This window comes from Lichtheimia ornata, assembly GCF_029851405.1.
Source record: "Lichtheimia ornata isolate CBS 291.66 chromosome Unknown scaffold00046, whole genome shotgun sequence".
Classification (NCBI taxonomy): domain Eukaryota; kingdom Fungi; phylum Mucoromycota; class Mucoromycetes; order Mucorales; family Lichtheimiaceae; genus Lichtheimia; species Lichtheimia ornata.
This window is the reverse complement of record NW_026695366.1, coordinates 268,085-286,258: the sequence shown is the minus strand read 5'-3', so window position 1 is coordinate 286,258 and position 18,174 is coordinate 268,085. Positions and strand designations below refer to the sequence as shown.

Below are 18,174 nucleotides of genomic sequence, written 5' to 3'. Positions count from 1 at the left end.
ACACAAGATTACATCGGTTGAGCTACATCGAGCGTGCTTTATGTCCAGAGTGATGTAATCTCTCTTTGACCGCAGCTCAGTCAAATCAGCTCGGATCAACCTACTTTAATCATGGAAATGAATGTCTAGAGCAGGGGCATCGTTCCCATGCAGTGGATCTCGCAACAATGATGATTGGATAAAAGTGGCCGTTAGCTAGCAACACATGCCTGTTCCTAGATGATCCATAAAGTAATTATACATTGACCCTTCCATTCATGCAAAGGTAGCTGTGTTACACAACACGACCCTCTGCATCTTTTGCTCTGCCAGGGTGTAGCTACTTGACAATGAACAAAGACCACTCTTCATATAACATCACGCTTACAAACATAAAGGTGCCTGTATCTCCAAACTTTACAATGAAACGTGGGGTTTTTATTAGAGCAATCTGCTCGGCTTGGCCAACAGCACCTTGTGTGAAAGTTTCGCGTTCAATCTCGCAACTAGCCCAAAAAAATATTTTTTTGGTCGTCGTCGTCGAAGAGGTCGACCCCCAGATCCAGTTTGGCTGGTAGCGACATTGCGAAATCTGGTATTGGCAAGCTTGATCGTGAAACTGGCACCCAAGGTGCAGCCGGCCAAGCCGAGCAGATTGCTCTATTAAAAACCCCACGTTTGATTGTAAAGTTTGGAGATACAAGCGTCTTTATGTTTTACATATGCTGTAAGTGTGATGGAATTGCTTTGTCCTAATGGATGGTGTCGGCTGTATTAACGGAAAGATGAAGAGCTGAGTGAAATGGAAGGGGGTGGTTACACATACGCGTCACTGGCAGGTTGCTGCACAAATGGATGATGATTGCCTTTAGGAAGTACGGAAACAGCATCCAATCACATGAAAAAGCTATTCCTTATGAGAATGACAATGACAATGAAATCATACAGGGACATTTTGTATGTTTGGTAGGGGAGTCATGTATTGGTTGTTGCACAAATCCAGGAGTCGATCAGCATAAGTTAGAGCGCACGGACCGGATAGACATCAATCCCTTCATGTATAGCTTCATTACAAGGGATGTATTCAACTATTATTATCAATCCAAGTGTATAGCCTATTATTGAGGTACATATCGACCACAGTAACTGTAGTAGCAAGCGGGGTGGCGTGTATGCACAAATTGTTGGGAAGCGGGAGGAGCAACAAACAGCCTCTTCTTCTTCACTCCCACTCCACAAAGCAGGGTAAGCTTGTCTCCATTTACAAACTACAACGCATTAACAACTGGCATTGCTTTCAATGTACAGCGTCATTTGGGTTAACAGGTGGTCAATGGCGACACTTTCCAGTTACAGCAAGTACTCGGGCAATCTACTACCCATGACTCAAGCTTCCATTGCAATGCAACGTGTACGTTCCATCACTGCATTCCTTTATTATTCATGTCTGACGTTGTAACACTAAGGTATACGCGTAGGTTGCTGTTCTCTTGTTTATATGAGATTCAGGTGGGAGTCTTTCTATGGTTGTCATCAAGGAGGTACACTCTTGGTATGTTGACACGAAAAGCAAACATCGTCCTGGTTATCTCACCTAGTTGTTATCTTACGCTGCATCTATTATAGCATGAGTACGTTGGATTGTGGTACATGAGGCGGCTACATGGCATTGATCTCAAGCAAGAACGCTGAGCGTATGTTTCACTGGCTGGTACGCATGGTAACATTGGACCAACAAATTGAAAGTGCTGTTAATTAACGACCTTTACAATGAACCAGCAGCAGCAGCATATTATCGATGGCATGGAGATAAGGTTACATGAGGCAAGAATGCTTTTGAGAAGAACCACAAGGTAAAGGAGCTTACTCTGGGATTTGTCGCGTTCAAGAGCACTTACGAAAGAAATAGAAGGGTGGCAGGCTCTCACTCGGCAATATTTCACGGCATGTCAAGGGTGACGACCATGTTTTGTTCATGGTAAAGGGTGCCATTCACGATACCATGAGAGACATCAATCTGAACATGCATCGTACGGCGGACTACCAAGTATACGACACCATCATGGAAGGCTTATTCTTGTGCGACTTGGGGAGAAGATGAATGTCTCTACTGGCAACATGCGGGATCCACAGCTCATGGTGGTAGCAAAGCCCGTCGGTGAAGGACTCATGGCAATACATCACTTGTAATCTGGTGTTTCGTATCATAGCCATTATGGGAGTGAGCGAGAGAACAACACTGGTACCTTGGCATTCTTCGGCGTTTCACATTATTTCTCGCGGTGGCATTCTAGCGGATCATTGCATTCTAATGGCTTATCTGATTCCCAACAAGTACGTGTCATCCCAGCCGCGTCTTTCTAGCACTTCTACTGAAAGTCTTGGTGCTTGTATCCTTGGTGTCAGCATGATCTACTCCAACGCCTTGGCGCTCATTGATAGATATCAACCAATTACTTTGATGGAATCAGTCAGCTCATGTCTCTTTTTATGGGTGGATGGTGCCATCAACAAGTGGAACGTTTGTAGCTTTTCGGAGCGAGGATCCAGCTGGCAGCCTTCGTGTTCATGCAGTCGGTGCCTAACAGCAATTACTATTTCACGCATTCCTGGTCACGAACCACCACAGCCTATCGCAAGCATACTCAACATCACACACATAGTCATTTTCATTTCTTCTTACTATGACTCGAATAAATGGATTGCTTCAGCTTTAATATCATGCAGTAGTACCAGGTGGGACATCATCATCAGTACAACCAACAACACCATCATACCACCACCGCAATGGATGAACACTATCTATTTTGCTATCTACGTAGTACTTTCTTGATCTTAAAACGATCCCTTACTTGAAAGAGTTATAACGTATTGTGCTATTTATTGTTGGCTATTGATAAACATGATCATGGTGTAACAATGATGTTATAGTAATCATCCGATAAGAGTGGGGATGGTATAGCCTCGGTTATTTGATATCTGCTTAAGTCTCGCTGCCTCCATTCATTTGTTGTAGTTGTTCATGAACGCTTGTTTGGTGATCCGAAAACAATGCGAAAAGATTGGTTGTTGCCGTCTCCAAAGCAGCGAGTCGTGGTTCCAGGTATTGGGTACGTTGTTCCAAGTATTGTGTGCGCGATTCCAGATAACGCCAACGTTGCTCAACAAGTTGATGATCGGAAGACGTTCTTGATGAGGAGGATATGGATGGTGCCAAAGTTGCATTATGATTCATAGCAAGAGATAGTCTTGGTTGGGTTGGTCCAGGGATAGGCGTAGTCGGGAACACAAGAGGTTGCCTTTGTTGATGTTGTTGTACTGTTACAGGATGAGGCGTGTTTGGGGATGCTAAAACATCACTTGATGATGATACGCTGGAACGGCTTGACCTCTGCATTACTGGTCTCTCGCTATTGTTTTTCTAAATGATAATAATACGGAGCCATGATTGGTGGTCATTGTATGTAATACCACAAAGGGAGAGAGGGTAGGTACATACCTCTTCAATCAACTTGCGACGTAGCTGTTCAAGCTCTGCACTGGCTTTGGGCGTATTGATCAAATAATAAACCCGGTTCCTGACATAGACGCCTGTCATTGATGCATCACTGCCGCCTGAGCGCTTCGCCTTGACATTATCAGCCACCTGCTTCCATGCATGCTTTTTTGTGCCGTGTGGAGCTCGAAAGGGATTCACTCGTACTGTTTCCTCCAAGATGATACGATCAAACTCTACTCGTGCTGGAAGAGCTCTGTTCTGAGTATTGGATGTTGATTGTGTTGTTTGATAACCATCGTCAGTGTCATCTTGTTGATCATCATCATCATCGCTGGAAACTATAAGGGGCCGCTTTCTTCTGAGTACCATGGTCTCTTTTTGATCTTGATCTTCTGTGGTGCTCCTGGTATCTTGAGTGGATGAGGATGGTGTACGTACGTGATCGTTATCGGCTTCCTATTGATTTTGACACGTCATTGATATTGAGTGGGGGAAGTGGTCAACGCATGAATCTCGAGCACAGACATGCATGCTATTACCATAGACGATGGATTAGATCTGTTTTGTTTCAAAGATAAAGCACCGAGAAGAACGTGTGTATGGAAAAAGTAAAAAGGGAGAGAGCGAGAGTGAGAAAAGAAGCTGTGAAAAAAGAAAATCAACTTTTTGGGCATATAACACACTCCTGCACGGTCACATAACACGCCCATTTTCTCAACGCATCCCCAACTTCAGTAGATGGGAATCGCTCCATAATCATTTCTCATCCAAGATGTTCTAAACGAATGAATAAATGACTCTTTCCTATAACCAATATGACATGAAGTAGCGCGTGTCATCTGTGTATATGGCGTTTTGGGTACGAATCCTAATATGGAAATAACACCATCTGCATGAATACGCGTCGAGAACACAAGTATCAAGTTGTGTTGCAAGTTGAACATCTTTATGTAGGAGAGGTGACGTCTATATACATTCTTCCACTGGTACTACTATTACTGCCATCAGAGTCCTCGTTGAAAGCATTGAAGTATCACGTTTGTTGGAAGCATGCCGTGGATGTTGTGATCCATGTGGTCTACGGTATCTTGATTGATGTTGGTTTTCTATTACTGCGCATGATGAATGTAGGCAATCGTTGATGGCGATGGCATGATGCTAGGTGGGTTGGGTCGATAGGCTGCATTGACAACAACATGGCAGTACGTGTCGATCGCTTTACCGGTTGCTGAAAAGTCGTTGATGGTTGAAATAGGAACATTGATACACGCAGCGCTGCTGAAGAGGATTCACGCGCTGAAAGGTGTTGCTGCCGGTACCCTCTGATGGGTTGCCCATTGCATGGTCGCCAAGATCGGTGGACCTGATTCCTTGCATGCGTGACTTGAAGGAGAGCTACTTGATTCCAGCATTCGATCGCTTCATTGCATTCTGGTGACAAGAGTAAAAGAAAAGGATGAATTCGGCAACTTGTATTCCCACCCCTCATTTACCATAATACCTATTACCCAATCAATACATAGAATTATATGGAAGATGTTAAATCCTTTGCATTGTATTTGTAATGTGTTTGTTGCGTACAGTAAAATGAATGAATATGTACATGTTGTGCAAGATGTGGGGTTAAGAGTGGATGACACGAGAATAATGTATAAATTATTGGAAGAGCTTCTTTTCGTAGCTGTGCAAGCCGTGGACACCACCTTCCATTTGGGCAGAGGCAGTACGCTTTTCGAAACGAACAACACCTTCAGTGACCTTGGTTTGCAACTCATTGATGCTACGAACACCCATATCTTGAAGCGAGTGTTGAAGACCAGTGATGAGGTAAGGAACAAACTTGCGAACAGAGCCCTTGTCAACGACATTGCCAACAACACCTTGAGCCACCTTGACGGTATCACCTTCGCTAAAGTAACGCTTGGTAGCAGCATTACCATCCTTACCACCCTTGTTGCTCATAGCATCAATGGAACCCATACCACGGTAACGCTTGAGACGTTGACCTTCATGGTAAAAGTATTCACCGGGAGCTTCAGTAGTACCAGCCAAAAGACCACCCATCATGACAGCAGAGGCACCAAGAGCAATAGCCTTGACAATGTGGCCGACGTTACCAATACCACCATCGGCAATGGTAGGAACACCAAAGCGGGCAGCAAATTCAGAGACACGACGCACAGCGGTAGCTTGAGGACGACCACAAGCCATGACTTCTTGAGTGATACAGATGGAACCAGAACCCATACCAATACGAAGACCATCAGCACCAGCAGCGATAAGGTTGGCAGCTTGCTCACGAGTAACAACGTTGCCAGCAATCACTTCGAGTTGAGGATAAGTTTGCTTGACCCACTTGAGCATCTCAATTTGGTAGATGGAGTTGCCTTGGGAAGAGTCAAGGACGACAACATCAAGGCCAGCTTCAACCAAAAGAGCAAGACGATCCTTATCATCGGGACGAGTACCAACAGCAGCACCCACCAACAATTGCTTGGATTGAGGCTTCTTGGAAGCCAATGGGTATTCTTGGTTCTTGAGCAAATCGGAGCGGGACAACAAGGCAACAAGAGCACCATTCTCATCGACAATAGGAAGCTTGCCCTTTTTGGAATCCTTCAAAATCTCGTTGGCTTGAGCAAGAGTCACACCAGTCTTGGCAACAACAAGATCCTTGGTCATAATATCCTTGAGAGGAGAGGAGTCATCGGTGTGGAATTGGATATCACGAGCAGTGACAATACCAACAAGCTTGCTTTGCAATTGACCATTTTCTATATTGGGAAAATAAATGGTGTAAGAGAAACGTTGTGCATGTGGCACACGACCACAGACCACTCTTGCAATCCCGATCCATACCTGTAATGGGAATACCGCAAAAACCCGACTTTTCCTTGATCTCCTTGACATCAGCAACAGTGTGGTTGGGAGACAAGACAACAGGATCAGTGATGAAGCCATTCTCGAACTTCTTGACCTTTTGGACCATAGCAGCTTGTTCCTCAGGAGGGCAATTGTTATGGATAATACCAATACCACCCAAAAGCTAAAGAATCGATACATGACAAAATTTTAAGTTTGCATTGCTCTCGGATCACCTGCCGATCCCACCCACACACATCATGTTTTTTATGCCGGGATGAGGCTTGTGTCAAATCCTTTTTCCCGACATTTGACAAATCAAAAAAATAAAGTAGATCCACTTACAGCCATAGCAATTGCCATCTCGGTCTCAGTGACAGTATCCATGGGAGAAGACATCAATGGGGAGTTCAAGGTGATGTTCTTGGTGATCTTGGTAGACAATGAAGCCTGGCTTGCGGGAAAGTCAACATAACCAGGGAGGACCAAGAAATCATTGTAGGTCAAGCCACCGCTCAGTTGAGGATCCAACAATTGGTCAACAGACAAACCATCACGCTCCTTGTAGGTAGCCAAAGTAGCAGTAGCTTGGGAAGGATCAAGGTATGACATAGTAGATGTATAGGGTGGCGTAAAAAGTGGTGTGTTTATTGGGAAAGAATAAAAAAAATGTAGGGGGCGGTTAAGCCCCCCTCTCTCCAAAGGGGCGGTCGACACTTGTTTATATAGTCGTTGCGGGGTTTACTTGCATGTGACCGGTTGAGATGAACATGGTCCAATAAGAGATTGCAAACGCCAATTCACCGTGGTAAAAAAAAAACTTTTTCTATCTCGTGCAACATCCGCTCTCTTTGGCTGGGATGGTTGGGTCGCTGGAAAAACCGGGTCCTGCTGAGATAACAAAAATCAACGACTCAAAAGCTGACATTGCCATGACAAATCTACGCTTGGACGACGTATCATAGCAACGAGTAAAAGGAATTTTATTCATTCACTATACCTATGGAACCTATGAATATGGACTAAGACTGCATGATCCATGAGAACTTATGCGTGTGCGTGTGTGCGAATGACAAATCACATGTTCCACGAGCAAACCAAAAGAAAGGGGAGGCTTAGCCTATTGGGACATTGCGTGTGCGTGGCGTGCTGGTGGTGCAGCAGCAAAAGGCGCACAGGAGTCTGCATAGTGGCAAGCTCTTTTATCTTGATCTTAATTTGAGTCTCTCTCCCATCTCCTTTCATTTGAAAAAGTAACATACGAGGGGTCTAGCGGTCTTTTGTAGCGTTTGCAAGTGATAAGGGGGTATAAGAGATACGATGAAAAAACCAGCACTCGGCCGACCAAGTCTCTACGACAAACGGATGATGGCAATAGTGCACAATCGGCAACACAATTGAGACGTGATGATCCTTCAGGTACTTCTGATAGGTCGTTCTCTCTATTTCGCTTACATGTTGACTCCTTTCAGGGAGGCAAAAAGTGAGAGAAAGGGGAGGATGATCATGACAGAAAGTTGTTTGCACACACACACCGAGGATATGAAACGATCTGATCTCATCCATTGCGTTTGCTGCTGCTGCTGCATTATCATTTCCCCCCTCTCCCTTACTCATAGAATTCAAACTGCAAGGCAATGCCATATGGAATGCATCTCATAAGCAGGTTTTCGATATGCGTCCAAATAAAAAAAGGGATTCGATTTACATTGCAACCGCGTATCACTTGGATTTTGTTGCTGCGTTGGCGATCGATGGATTTGATAGAAAGGAGCAATGGCATCAATCTTTTGGGGTATCAATAGAGGATTTGGTATCGAGTTGCTTGCTGCTGGTGGAGGTATTTACTCCCTAACAATGTCTCCCTGACAGGCCGTGATCCTGTGTTGATCGAGGAGCTTTTGCCGCATCCAGTATACAGTATTTCGTTGAAAAGGATAGATGCATAAAAAAACGACCATGCACACACACACACACATCTCGTACTACTCCTTGCAATAAATACTCGTTATTCCACATCATCTTCTTGATCGTTGCATCATTTCTCTTTTTTCCTCTCTTTCCTCCAATTAATCCATCTCCTCCCCCCTTCCTTTCACTTCAAATGCAACGTTCAAATTCACTGACAAGTCGTTCTGGTTCAACACGTCGATCCAATGTATGCTTGAAGCGTATGAATTCATTGTCTACGCTTAGTAATACATCCACAAAGGTTGATATCATCACAACAATTGGATTATCAATCACTGAACGAAAACCCCCTTCCTGTTTAATAGCAAATTTGGCGATCACCGGGTTATTGTGAGATTCCAAATGTTCTTGGTAAAGCCTATCTCAAGCCTGAGCTACCTTCTTCTCTTGACTTAAGACCTTACGATCCTTCCAAACGAGTATCCAAGGTAAAGCTAACATTGGATGAGAATGAAAAGATAAAAAGAAGCTAACCATTTGGTTGCGTAGCAACCTTGGTATCCCCCCAACCCCTATTATGAAATTCCACAATTGCCACCTACAGCAGGCCACCATCACCATCATCACGCACATCGCAATCGAAAACGTCACAATGATCTCGAGCGAATACTGCGCAAGCTTAAAGTGCGTGTGAGAACATCTGATCCTCGTTTACACTATGGTCAATTCCAAGAAATAGGCACAGGGTATGTATAGGTGTACTCCCATCATCAGCATCAGCATCATCCCCACATAGACGTGCATATCTTTTTTTCTTTTTCTCTCTCCTACAAATGCCAAGAGTGCATGCATGCTAATTTTTGATTGCATATTCACAGCGTCAATGGTGCCGTTGTACGAGCTCGTATGCACAAAAAGCCTCACATACAAGTCGCCATCAAACGATGCATCCTTTATCCTGATAGGGCCTATCGTGCAGCTGTAGCACGAGAATTGTGCATCATGGCAACAAGGCATCCCCACCTTATTCGACTTCGTGAAGCTGTTATTTGGCATGACGATGTTTGGATCACCATGGACCTGATGCGGTGTTCGGTCTTTTCGGTATTATGCCGTCGTGGCCTACCTGAAAATCACACTGTCCACATTATTTGTCAAACCCTCAAAGCACTTGATTATTTACATGCCTCGGGATACATGCATCGCGATGTCAAATGTGAAAACATCCTTTTAGGTCGGGATGGCCAAGTCAAATTAGGTATGTGCGTTTGTTTGTTTCACTCTTTCCCCCCCTTCTGGAACAACAACAGCAAGGGATCGGCCCTTGGTTCTTATTTGGCAACTAAATTTTTTTTCTCTTTCTCCCAAATAGCTGATTTTGGCTTATCAGCATGCATTGATCGTCGCAATTGCGAACGTTTGGGAACCAACAAGTGGTAAGAAAGTTAAACCTTATGAGCATAATGAAATGGCACCGTTAATGAATGTGTGCTTTACCTTATCCTAGGATGGCACCTGAATTGATATTGCAACAAGTCTATGATGAAAAGATCGATATGTGGTCGTTGGGTATAACCATTATTGAAATGATGGATCGTGTCCCACCCCATTACTTGATCAAAGATGAGCGAGAACTCTTTGAGATCATCACATGTGAACCTGGCCCTACATTTACATACAGCTATCCATCCATTTACACGCGTGGCTTGGTGGCATGGCTGTTGGACCATAATCCTCAATCTCGACCGAGTGCCAATGATGTCCTACTGGTAAGCGAACAATGAATGGGTTTCTCTTTTTCTCTGTTTCTGTGATCAAGTAACACAAGAAGCGCGCCAAACTTACATACCTTTTCATCCTTATCAGGAATTGGATGTGCACGTCAAAAGCAATCTTTTGCCATGTTCATCTTCAGAAGAGTTATCTCAATTCTTGTACAAGGTGCTTCCATGAAGACGTTATCATTGTATGTGTATGTATGTGTGGAGATAAAGACACAGGTTGTACATGGTTCCTGTTCCTGGGATATCGGTTTTTTCTTTATTACTCTTTTTGACAAAAGTGCAATGATCGAATTGTGCAACAGTGACACAAGGAAAAAGGGATCATTTCCCTCTTCCTCCGCCCCTTTGTGTGCTCCGAACCAAAACATAATCATAATTTCGGATGGGCTTTAGACTCACTCCACTTATTCCACTACTACTACCCTCACTCTCCTATTGTATCGGAGCACAGCCCAATTAGGGTCCTTACGATTCTCTGTGTCTTTTTTTTCTAATCCACATCGGGTCTAATTTCCTTTTCCTTTCTTTCTCTCTCTCAGCTTTTTCTTTTTTTTTTCTTCTTTCTCTCTTTTTTCATATCATCCGTGGAGTTGATTTGTGTATTTCATGGGCAATCAAGCCAGTAAAGCAGCAGCCGAAAAGAAACGTCGCCATCGACGTAGCACGCTTACGACACAGTCGCACATGTCACAGGGCAATTACAACTGGCTTGAGGAAAATGAACACACGGCCCTCAGTGCAGGTGCCATCAGTGAAGCTATGGCCGCTGCTGCTGTTTCCTCTGTTCCACAAGAACCCCCACGTCGTAAATCGATCACTGAGTTCTTTACTAAACGAAAGCAAGCTGTTGATTTTCGAGAATACGATCGTTTACAACGCCAGGTACTAAACTACGACTACAACGGCCCCAATCACTACAACCATAGAATGCTTAAATCTCTTTATTGTCTTTAGCATTATTTGTTAAAGAGTGCTCGTAAAGCGAATATATGGTCACCCATCGATCCCGATGCTGTGCCTGGTGGCATGACGATTGTCGACATTGGAACCGGGAATGGCATTTGGGCCTTGGAAATGGCGCAACGACACTTGACGAGTCATATCATTGGTATCGATCTCAAGAATCCACCTGATCATGCAGCACGACCCAAGAATTTGAATTACGTTCAAGCCGACATCCATCAGTATCCATGGCCATTAGAAGATGCCTCTGTCGATTTGTAAGTGATGATGACTCTTTTTGTTATACGAATGATACACTGACATCATATCTGGATCAAGTATTTTCCAACGCAACATGAGCACCGAAATCCAGCGGAACCAATGGCTGCCATTGTTTCGGGAAATGTTGCGGGTTCTTAAGCCTGGTGGTCATATTGAAATCCTCGAACCCGATCCGGCACCCCACAATCCAGGTCCCGTTCAACAAGCCTTTGATGGGTTTCTTCGGACACAATGGTCGGATAATGGCTATGATTATCTCTTTGCATCATCCATTGAAGATCAATTATCTCAAGTCGGCTTTGAAGAAATTGATATCAGGACATTGGATATCCCTATCGGTGAATGGCCTGATGAATCAGGTAAGTGGGTTAGTCCCATTAGAATGGCTTTATATTAATCCAAGAATCGGTTGTTTCATTTCTATATAGAACTCAAGCAATTTGGTTTCATCAATAAGGAAACACAAAAGGCGTACTTTAAAAACCGCAAACAAGAGTTCTCATCTCAATGGGGTATCGCTTCAGAAGACTATGATCAAGCTGTTCAAGAGATAATGGAAGAATTCGATGACTATCATGGATTTTCTCGTTATCATTGTTGGATGGCTCTCAAACCAGCAACAACCCAACAACAACAACAAGCATCAGCGACTTCTTAGTATACAACTCACGTAATCCATATCACCTCGCTTTCTCATCCCCATCACCTTCGACATGTTCCTTATCAACCCGTCGCCGTGCGTTGTCGTACCTTATCGAATGCTTCACATCATCCATCAACCTCCGCCCACGTATATAGACAACCCAATTATTTCTTAATCGCACGCGTATACACACATAGACCCATATACTTGCCAGTCTTTCACCCAAACCCTTCCCTTATCACCCCCCTCGACAAAAAAACTCCACGTTTTTAGCCTTTTGCATGTTGTAATATCTTTTTTATCCTTTTATCCGCATGTCAATAGATTGTACATTTTGTTGGAATTCATGAGAATGTTTGTGTTGTTCTTCTTTAATGTTCCATAAAGAAAGTTGTATGAAAAAAGTTGCGGGGGCAATGATATATATAAAGATGTGTGTCTAATGCGTGTTTGCGGTTTTGAGATGTTTGGAGGTGGCAATGGCCAGTAATTCATTAAACTCGCCACTACGCTCGCACATTTGTTTGAAGATGCCATTGTCGCGATGCATGAGGTTGTAAGGTGTATCAAACTCCATGATTTGGCCTTGATCAAGTACAAGGATACGATCATAATCAGCCACTGTACGAATACGATGAGCGATACACAATAAGGAGGATTCGCCAAACTCGGCACGAATCGTTTGTTGGATTTGATGATCCGTGTCAAAATCAACGGATGATGTAGCCTCGTCAAGGATAATAAGCTTGGAGCGTTTGACAAGTGCACGGGCCAAAGCAATCAGCTGACGTTGACCTTGTGACCAATTGCTGCCATTCTCAAGTACAGGTGAATCCAAGGTGATTTGTTGTTCTTCACTGGCATTGTCGATAAGATGGGATTGCTTCAAGGCTGCCCATAACTCGGCATCATCGTGCTGACTGAAAGGATCCAGGTTGGTACGCAAAGTACCAGAGAATAAAACTGGGTCTTGGGGAATAATAGTAAGACGTGATCTCAAATCTTCAAGACCAATCTTGCCGATATCAACACCATCCACAATGATTTGACCAGCACTAGGCTCCATGAATCGGAAAAGAGACAAGGTCAAGGTAGACTTGCCACTACCAGTACGTCCAACAATACCCACTTTTTCACGTGGACGCGTCTCAAAGCTAATGTTGCGTAACACGGCAGGACCATCGGATGTATATCGCATTTCGAGATCACGGACTTGGATAGCACCTGTTTCGGGCCAGCTGTGAGGAGGACATGTGGCTGGAATATGTACAGGGGGTTCTTCTTCAATATCCAAATACTCATGTACACGTTCAATGGCATTCATGTTCATCTCATTCATAGCATAGGTACGCACCACCCACAAGACGTGATGAGTAAATGTAAGCGAATAGCTGAGACACAATCCCGCAAGACCAGCATCCACCCATCCACGTGACATGATAAGCACCAATCCAGTGACAAAGCCAACAAAGGCACCAAGGACTTCAACACGTGCATGCAACCAACGATTGGTAGCCCACATCCATAAGAAAGGTCGATTGTTGTTGTCGATACGCTTATGATTCTCAGCCAAAAATCGGAATTGAGCACCAAATGCACGAATCGTCACCACGCCGTTGACGCTTTCGTTGAATTGCACATAAATGGGACTACGTGAAACGGAGTTCAACCGCTTCATATCACGAGAAGTAGCCAAGTAGTATACGCCAATGAACCAATACATGGCTGCAATCAATATGCCAGGAATAATAAATCCAGGAATCACCGTAGAGATAAGAATGACCACACACAATGTGGCCACAATCGAGTACACCAAAAACGAAAGCAAAGGCGAGATGTCTTGATCCACAGTGCCCATATCAGAAGAGAAACGATTGACAATACGACCCAAAGGCGTTGAATCGAAAAATCGCACCTTGGCACGAAGAATACGATTAAGCAATTGTTCATGCAAACGTCGAGAAGCGCGAATAGAACCAGTGAAAAGGATAAGCGAGCGTGCTGAAGTAACAACCAAAGCAATGAGACCAATCAAAAAGTAAACGCCGAGGTAATACTTGATATCAATTTGATCACGTTGTTGGGAATCAAGTAGGGGCGCATTGTTGTTGTACGATTGGATGTATTGGATCGAGAAAGCACCTGGTTCACCAGAAGCAAGGTGGACCATACCAAACGAACCCACTGTAGTAGTACCATTGGCATCATCATTGTTGTGGTGAGATTCAGCATAAGCGCCTGCCCAAATCTTGATCCAGTAATCTTGGCCGAGGACGGTAGCTTGTGCCAAGCAGAAAAGGAACATGACCAATACCCAAAACATGTATCCACCAGACGCACGAATGTAGGTTTCATAAACAGACCATGTCACGCCACCCTCGGCACGAACTTCTTCTTGGGTCAATTTGCCAGTGCCATCAGGCTGAGACTTTTTCAATGTCTTTGGAACAACAGGAACAGGTCCATCGGTAGCAGCGCATTCTTCAGCTTCAGCAAGCTCTTCACTAACACGTGCGAGCTCTTCACCCAATACACCGCTTCGCATCACAGCTTGGGGTTCACCAGCACCAGCAACACGTCCATCCTTTAGTGCAACCACATATGAGGCACCTTTGATACACAATCCAACATGATGGGTCACCAAAATAATGGTACGGCCACGCACTAAAGATTCAAATTAGTCTTTTGTAAAAGGGATCAATAAATAAACACAACTTACTGAGGTCACCCGTAATGCAATGTTCATAGAGATGTTTGGCTGTATGAGCATCCACAGCACTCAAGCAATCATCCAAAACAACAGTATCAGCCTGCGAGTATACAGCACGAGCAATAGCCACTCTAAAGAGGTTGCAATCAGTTTGTACACACCCATCTCATTTCATCCAATATCATCCACCCATACCTTTGCTTTTGACCACCACTCAAGGTGATACCCTTTTCACCCACTTCAGTTGAATCGCCAAACTCGAGGATCTCCAAATCCTTAGTAAGAGCGGTCATATAAAGCACCTGAAGGTAACGATCTTCATCATAAGGCAAGCCAAAGAGAATATTGTCACGAATGCTGCAATTTTGAAGCCAAGCGGTTTGTGCCACGTAAGCAACACCGGATACGGCACCACCGAGTGGGCTGTGACGATTGGGGATGGTGCGTGTAAGACGAGCACTACCACACACGGTGTAGGTTTCACCTAAAAGACTTGCCAAGAGAGTGGTTTTACCGGAGCCTGTGGGACCACATACAATGGAAAGCTTGTTGCGTGGGAAAGAAAGATTGAGATCCTTGATGGATGCCTTTTCGTAAGCATTGTTTCCTAACTCGGGCTTATCCCAGCTAAAGGTAGCATTGCCAACAAAGCCAATTTGAACACCATCAGCAGCAGCTTCAGCATCCGTTGCATGGATATCCACTTCATCCTCATCCAAAAAGTTGTCGATACGTTTGGCGGAGACATTGGCTTGAAGGATTTGCGAAATGAGCATTGGGAATTCATCCAAAGCGGCACGGAATGTGTTGAAGAGTGCCAATGCAGTGAATGCCGTTGATGCCGTTAACTCATACGTGCGCGTGTAAACGTAAAAGACGGTCACCATGATAAGGATAGGGATCATGAACCAAGCATTGAGCATGTGCATAAACATAAACAAACGCGCACGGATCGCCTTGAGTTCCACATCACGAGCATCCAAGACCCGTTTACGGAATTCCTTTTCCCACGCAAAAAACTTGACAATGCGAATAGCAGAAAGCAATTCATTCACCATCTTGAGTCGATTATCCGTGGCAGACATGACGGCACGTTGAGCCGTTTGGAAACGACGACCAATAAAGAACGTAGCGGGTTGAGTCAAGATCATCACCAAAACACCCCATAATGCTGCAACACCGAGTAACTGGTACAAGCATGCAATGCTGACCACAATCTGGATCGGGTACGAGTAGACATAGAAGATGTATGCAATGAACTCGCCAAGCTTTTGGGCATCCACAGAAAGCAAATTGTTCACATTGGCCTTGGTATCATCCTTTTGATCATCCTCCTCCTTTTTGGGTCCATCCTCTTCCTTCATCGATGAAGAATTATCACGTCGTCTTAGGGATTTGCTAAAGACTTCACCAATGACAATGGCTTGAATACGAATACCCAAAGTACGTCCAATGTAGAGGGCTTGCTGAACTGCAAGTGTCTGAACGGCACCCGTGATGAACAATAACAAGACATAGACAAAGGCTGTTGATGCTGGCTCGGTTGAATTCGGATTCTCAATGTACTTTACAATCTTGTTGAGGAAAAGAGGAGGTCCAAACATGCCAACTATCAACGTATAAAAAAGTCAACCATGGTATCCCCCCCTATAAAGAGATTTACTACTTACTATTCCACACTGAGCAGTATAGGAATTGAGCCATCAATGGCTGTTTGAAAGTCTTGAAAATGCCCCACAAAAGCGAATGCGACTTGTTGGATCGATAGCTTGCAAGGATACTCTTGGCTCGGTTTTCAGGCACCAATTCGTACAAGTCATCCTCATTCAACGTACGACGATAGCCTTCCTTCATCATATCATGCACCCAGCAAAAGAAGTATTGCGAGTAGATGGATGCCCAATTCTCTCCCGACATGACACGCCCCTGATAGATACATACCATCCATTAAAATCCTTGTCATTTCCCCCCCTTTTTTTTCCCCTCTCCTTTACTTACGGTATCAGCAATGACAGTTTGTCGAGGAGTGTGACGTGCTTCATTGATAACGATGACGAGTAGAGCAAACGTAATGCATGCAGTCGTAATAGCGCGCACGTAGCCTGGGGATACAATGTCTGTGTAATGTTGCACATAGAACGATCTTAGGTCGATACAATTGATAAGGAAATGAGCCGTGTAGAGGAAATTGAGCTGCTTGCAAATCTCTGATGCAACAGGGCGTTTGCTTGAACCCGATAAGATGATATTGACGCCAGCAAGCAATAATGCGATAGCCTATCATTATGTAATCCACAATTGATTAGCCTATCATCCATACACACCCCGCCGCCACCGATTACATACCCAGAAAATGGTATTGCCACCAAGTGCAAGTGTAAGATCAGAGCTTGTGCCTTCCACGGATGGATCGATATCATAATTATTGCCGAGTACCAGGGACAATGCATTCAAATAGACGCCCAATTGCACTGCAGAGACGATCACTCGAGATACATTGTAGGTTGTCCATCGTGCTGCGCTTTCTTCATAAGCCGGTGTAAGCGTACGATCAGAGGAAGAAGATGTATCATCTCCACTATCATTGTCGTCACTCTGCTGCTGTGGTATATTGGCTGCACCATAACTAGTGTATCCAGGAGCATTGCTCTTCAATGGCATATAGATCGACGACGATGCACGACGATTGCGCACATAAGCCCAACCAACGGCGACAATGGACCATGACAATAACGCAATGGGAATCAAACTATCGACAATGCTGCAGGAATGGTATGCCATGAGTCTTCCATGCGGTGCATGTGTTGGTACAACCACTTGTACTTACGCTTCTCGAAAGCAAGGCGTAAAATCGTCCGCCACCCAAGGTGTCTATTTACATGATGAATAAAGCCTTCTTGTTTATGTTTATGTTTGGTTGCATACGTACGGATAAACTACAATCGCCCATGAAAGCTTTGTGTGTATGAAAAGGAGAAGAAAGGTAGTCTGAACAACACACGGAAGAAGAAGAACAAGGAGGAAAGAAGAGATTTTTTTCTTTCAATCCTTTTCTCCATCTTTTACTCAGATTATTCGGACCCATTTGCTTGCTTACTCTCTCTCTCTATCTTCCAACACATCCCCCCCAAACAAAGTTGACTCTTTGTTTGTGCCACTAATGATCTATTTGTTGATATGGATTCAATGGCATCATTTAATTCAATTGCATGCATTCACATTGTTCTTTTTGATTTCTTGCTGCATAAGGGACGACATGATGCACGCCATCATTTTAGGCACATGCCGCAGCACCAACCTTGAAAGGGAAAAAACGATCAAGAATGGTAAGCAGCATTGAAACAATAAGGTTTGCGGATCTTGAATATGTACCACAATCATCGCATTTCTCCGGTATTTCGGTTTACAAGTATGGGATGTACACACTCGCACACAAACATCAGTGGGTAGTACTAACTTTAAGGGATCATGTCCTTGCGCTATGGCCGCCTTCTCATCCTCATCCTCCTCCTCCAACTGCTACTGAACTATCTTATCAAGATGTGCTCTCTTTGGATCTTCT

General features: G+C 44.2%; 5 protein-coding genes across 5 annotated transcripts; 2 read left to right on the top strand and 3 right to left on the bottom strand.

Moving 5' to 3' along the window:
* Window positions 1–2,962: 2,962 nt before the first annotated feature.
* O0I10_008656 (uncharacterized protein) lies at window positions 2,963–4,821 on the bottom strand (the record flags this gene model as incomplete). Its single annotated transcript, XM_058488658.1, has 3 exons — window positions 2,963–3,400; window positions 3,479–3,934; window positions 4,798–4,821. 3 exons carry the CDS (start codon window positions 4,819–4,821, stop codon window positions 2,963–2,965), a joined length of 918 nt encoding a protein of 305 aa, XP_058340683.1.
* Window positions 4,822–5,134: 313 nt separating this feature from the next.
* Window positions 5,135–6,952, bottom strand: O0I10_008655 (inosine-5'-monophosphate dehydrogenase; the record flags this gene model as incomplete). The annotated part of the gene is made up of 3 exons (XM_058488657.1): window positions 5,135–6,252; window positions 6,338–6,524; window positions 6,686–6,952. 3 exons carry the CDS (start codon window positions 6,950–6,952, stop codon window positions 5,135–5,137), a joined length of 1,572 nt encoding a protein of 523 aa, XP_058340682.1.
* A 1,492-nt stretch (window positions 6,953–8,444) lies between these two features.
* O0I10_008654 (uncharacterized protein) lies at window positions 8,445–10,204 on the top strand (the record flags this gene model as incomplete). Its single annotated transcript, XM_058488656.1, has 7 exons — window positions 8,445–8,552; window positions 8,617–8,739; window positions 8,801–8,997; window positions 9,130–9,509; window positions 9,624–9,687; window positions 9,759–10,020; window positions 10,118–10,204. The coding sequence occupies 7 exons, from the start codon at window positions 8,445–8,447 to the stop codon at window positions 10,202–10,204; spliced, it is 1,221 nt and encodes a 406-aa protein (XP_058340681.1).
* Window positions 10,205–10,641: 437 nt separating this feature from the next.
* Window positions 10,642–11,917, top strand: O0I10_008653 (uncharacterized protein; the record flags this gene model as incomplete). The annotated part of the gene is made up of 4 exons (XM_058488655.1): window positions 10,642–10,917; window positions 10,990–11,255; window positions 11,317–11,618; window positions 11,688–11,917. The coding sequence occupies 4 exons, from the start codon at window positions 10,642–10,644 to the stop codon at window positions 11,915–11,917; spliced, it is 1,074 nt and encodes a 357-aa protein (XP_058340680.1).
* Window positions 11,918–12,341: 424 nt separating this feature from the next.
* Window positions 12,342–17,562, bottom strand: O0I10_008652 (uncharacterized protein; the record flags this gene model as incomplete). Its single annotated transcript, XM_058488654.1, has 8 exons — window positions 12,342–14,566; window positions 14,622–14,743; window positions 14,808–16,221; window positions 16,283–16,538; window positions 16,611–16,889; window positions 16,959–17,373; window positions 17,440–17,483; window positions 17,542–17,562. 8 exons carry the CDS (start codon window positions 17,560–17,562, stop codon window positions 12,342–12,344), a joined length of 4,776 nt encoding a protein of 1,591 aa, XP_058340679.1.
* Between the last annotated feature and the right edge of the window lie 612 nt (window positions 17,563–18,174).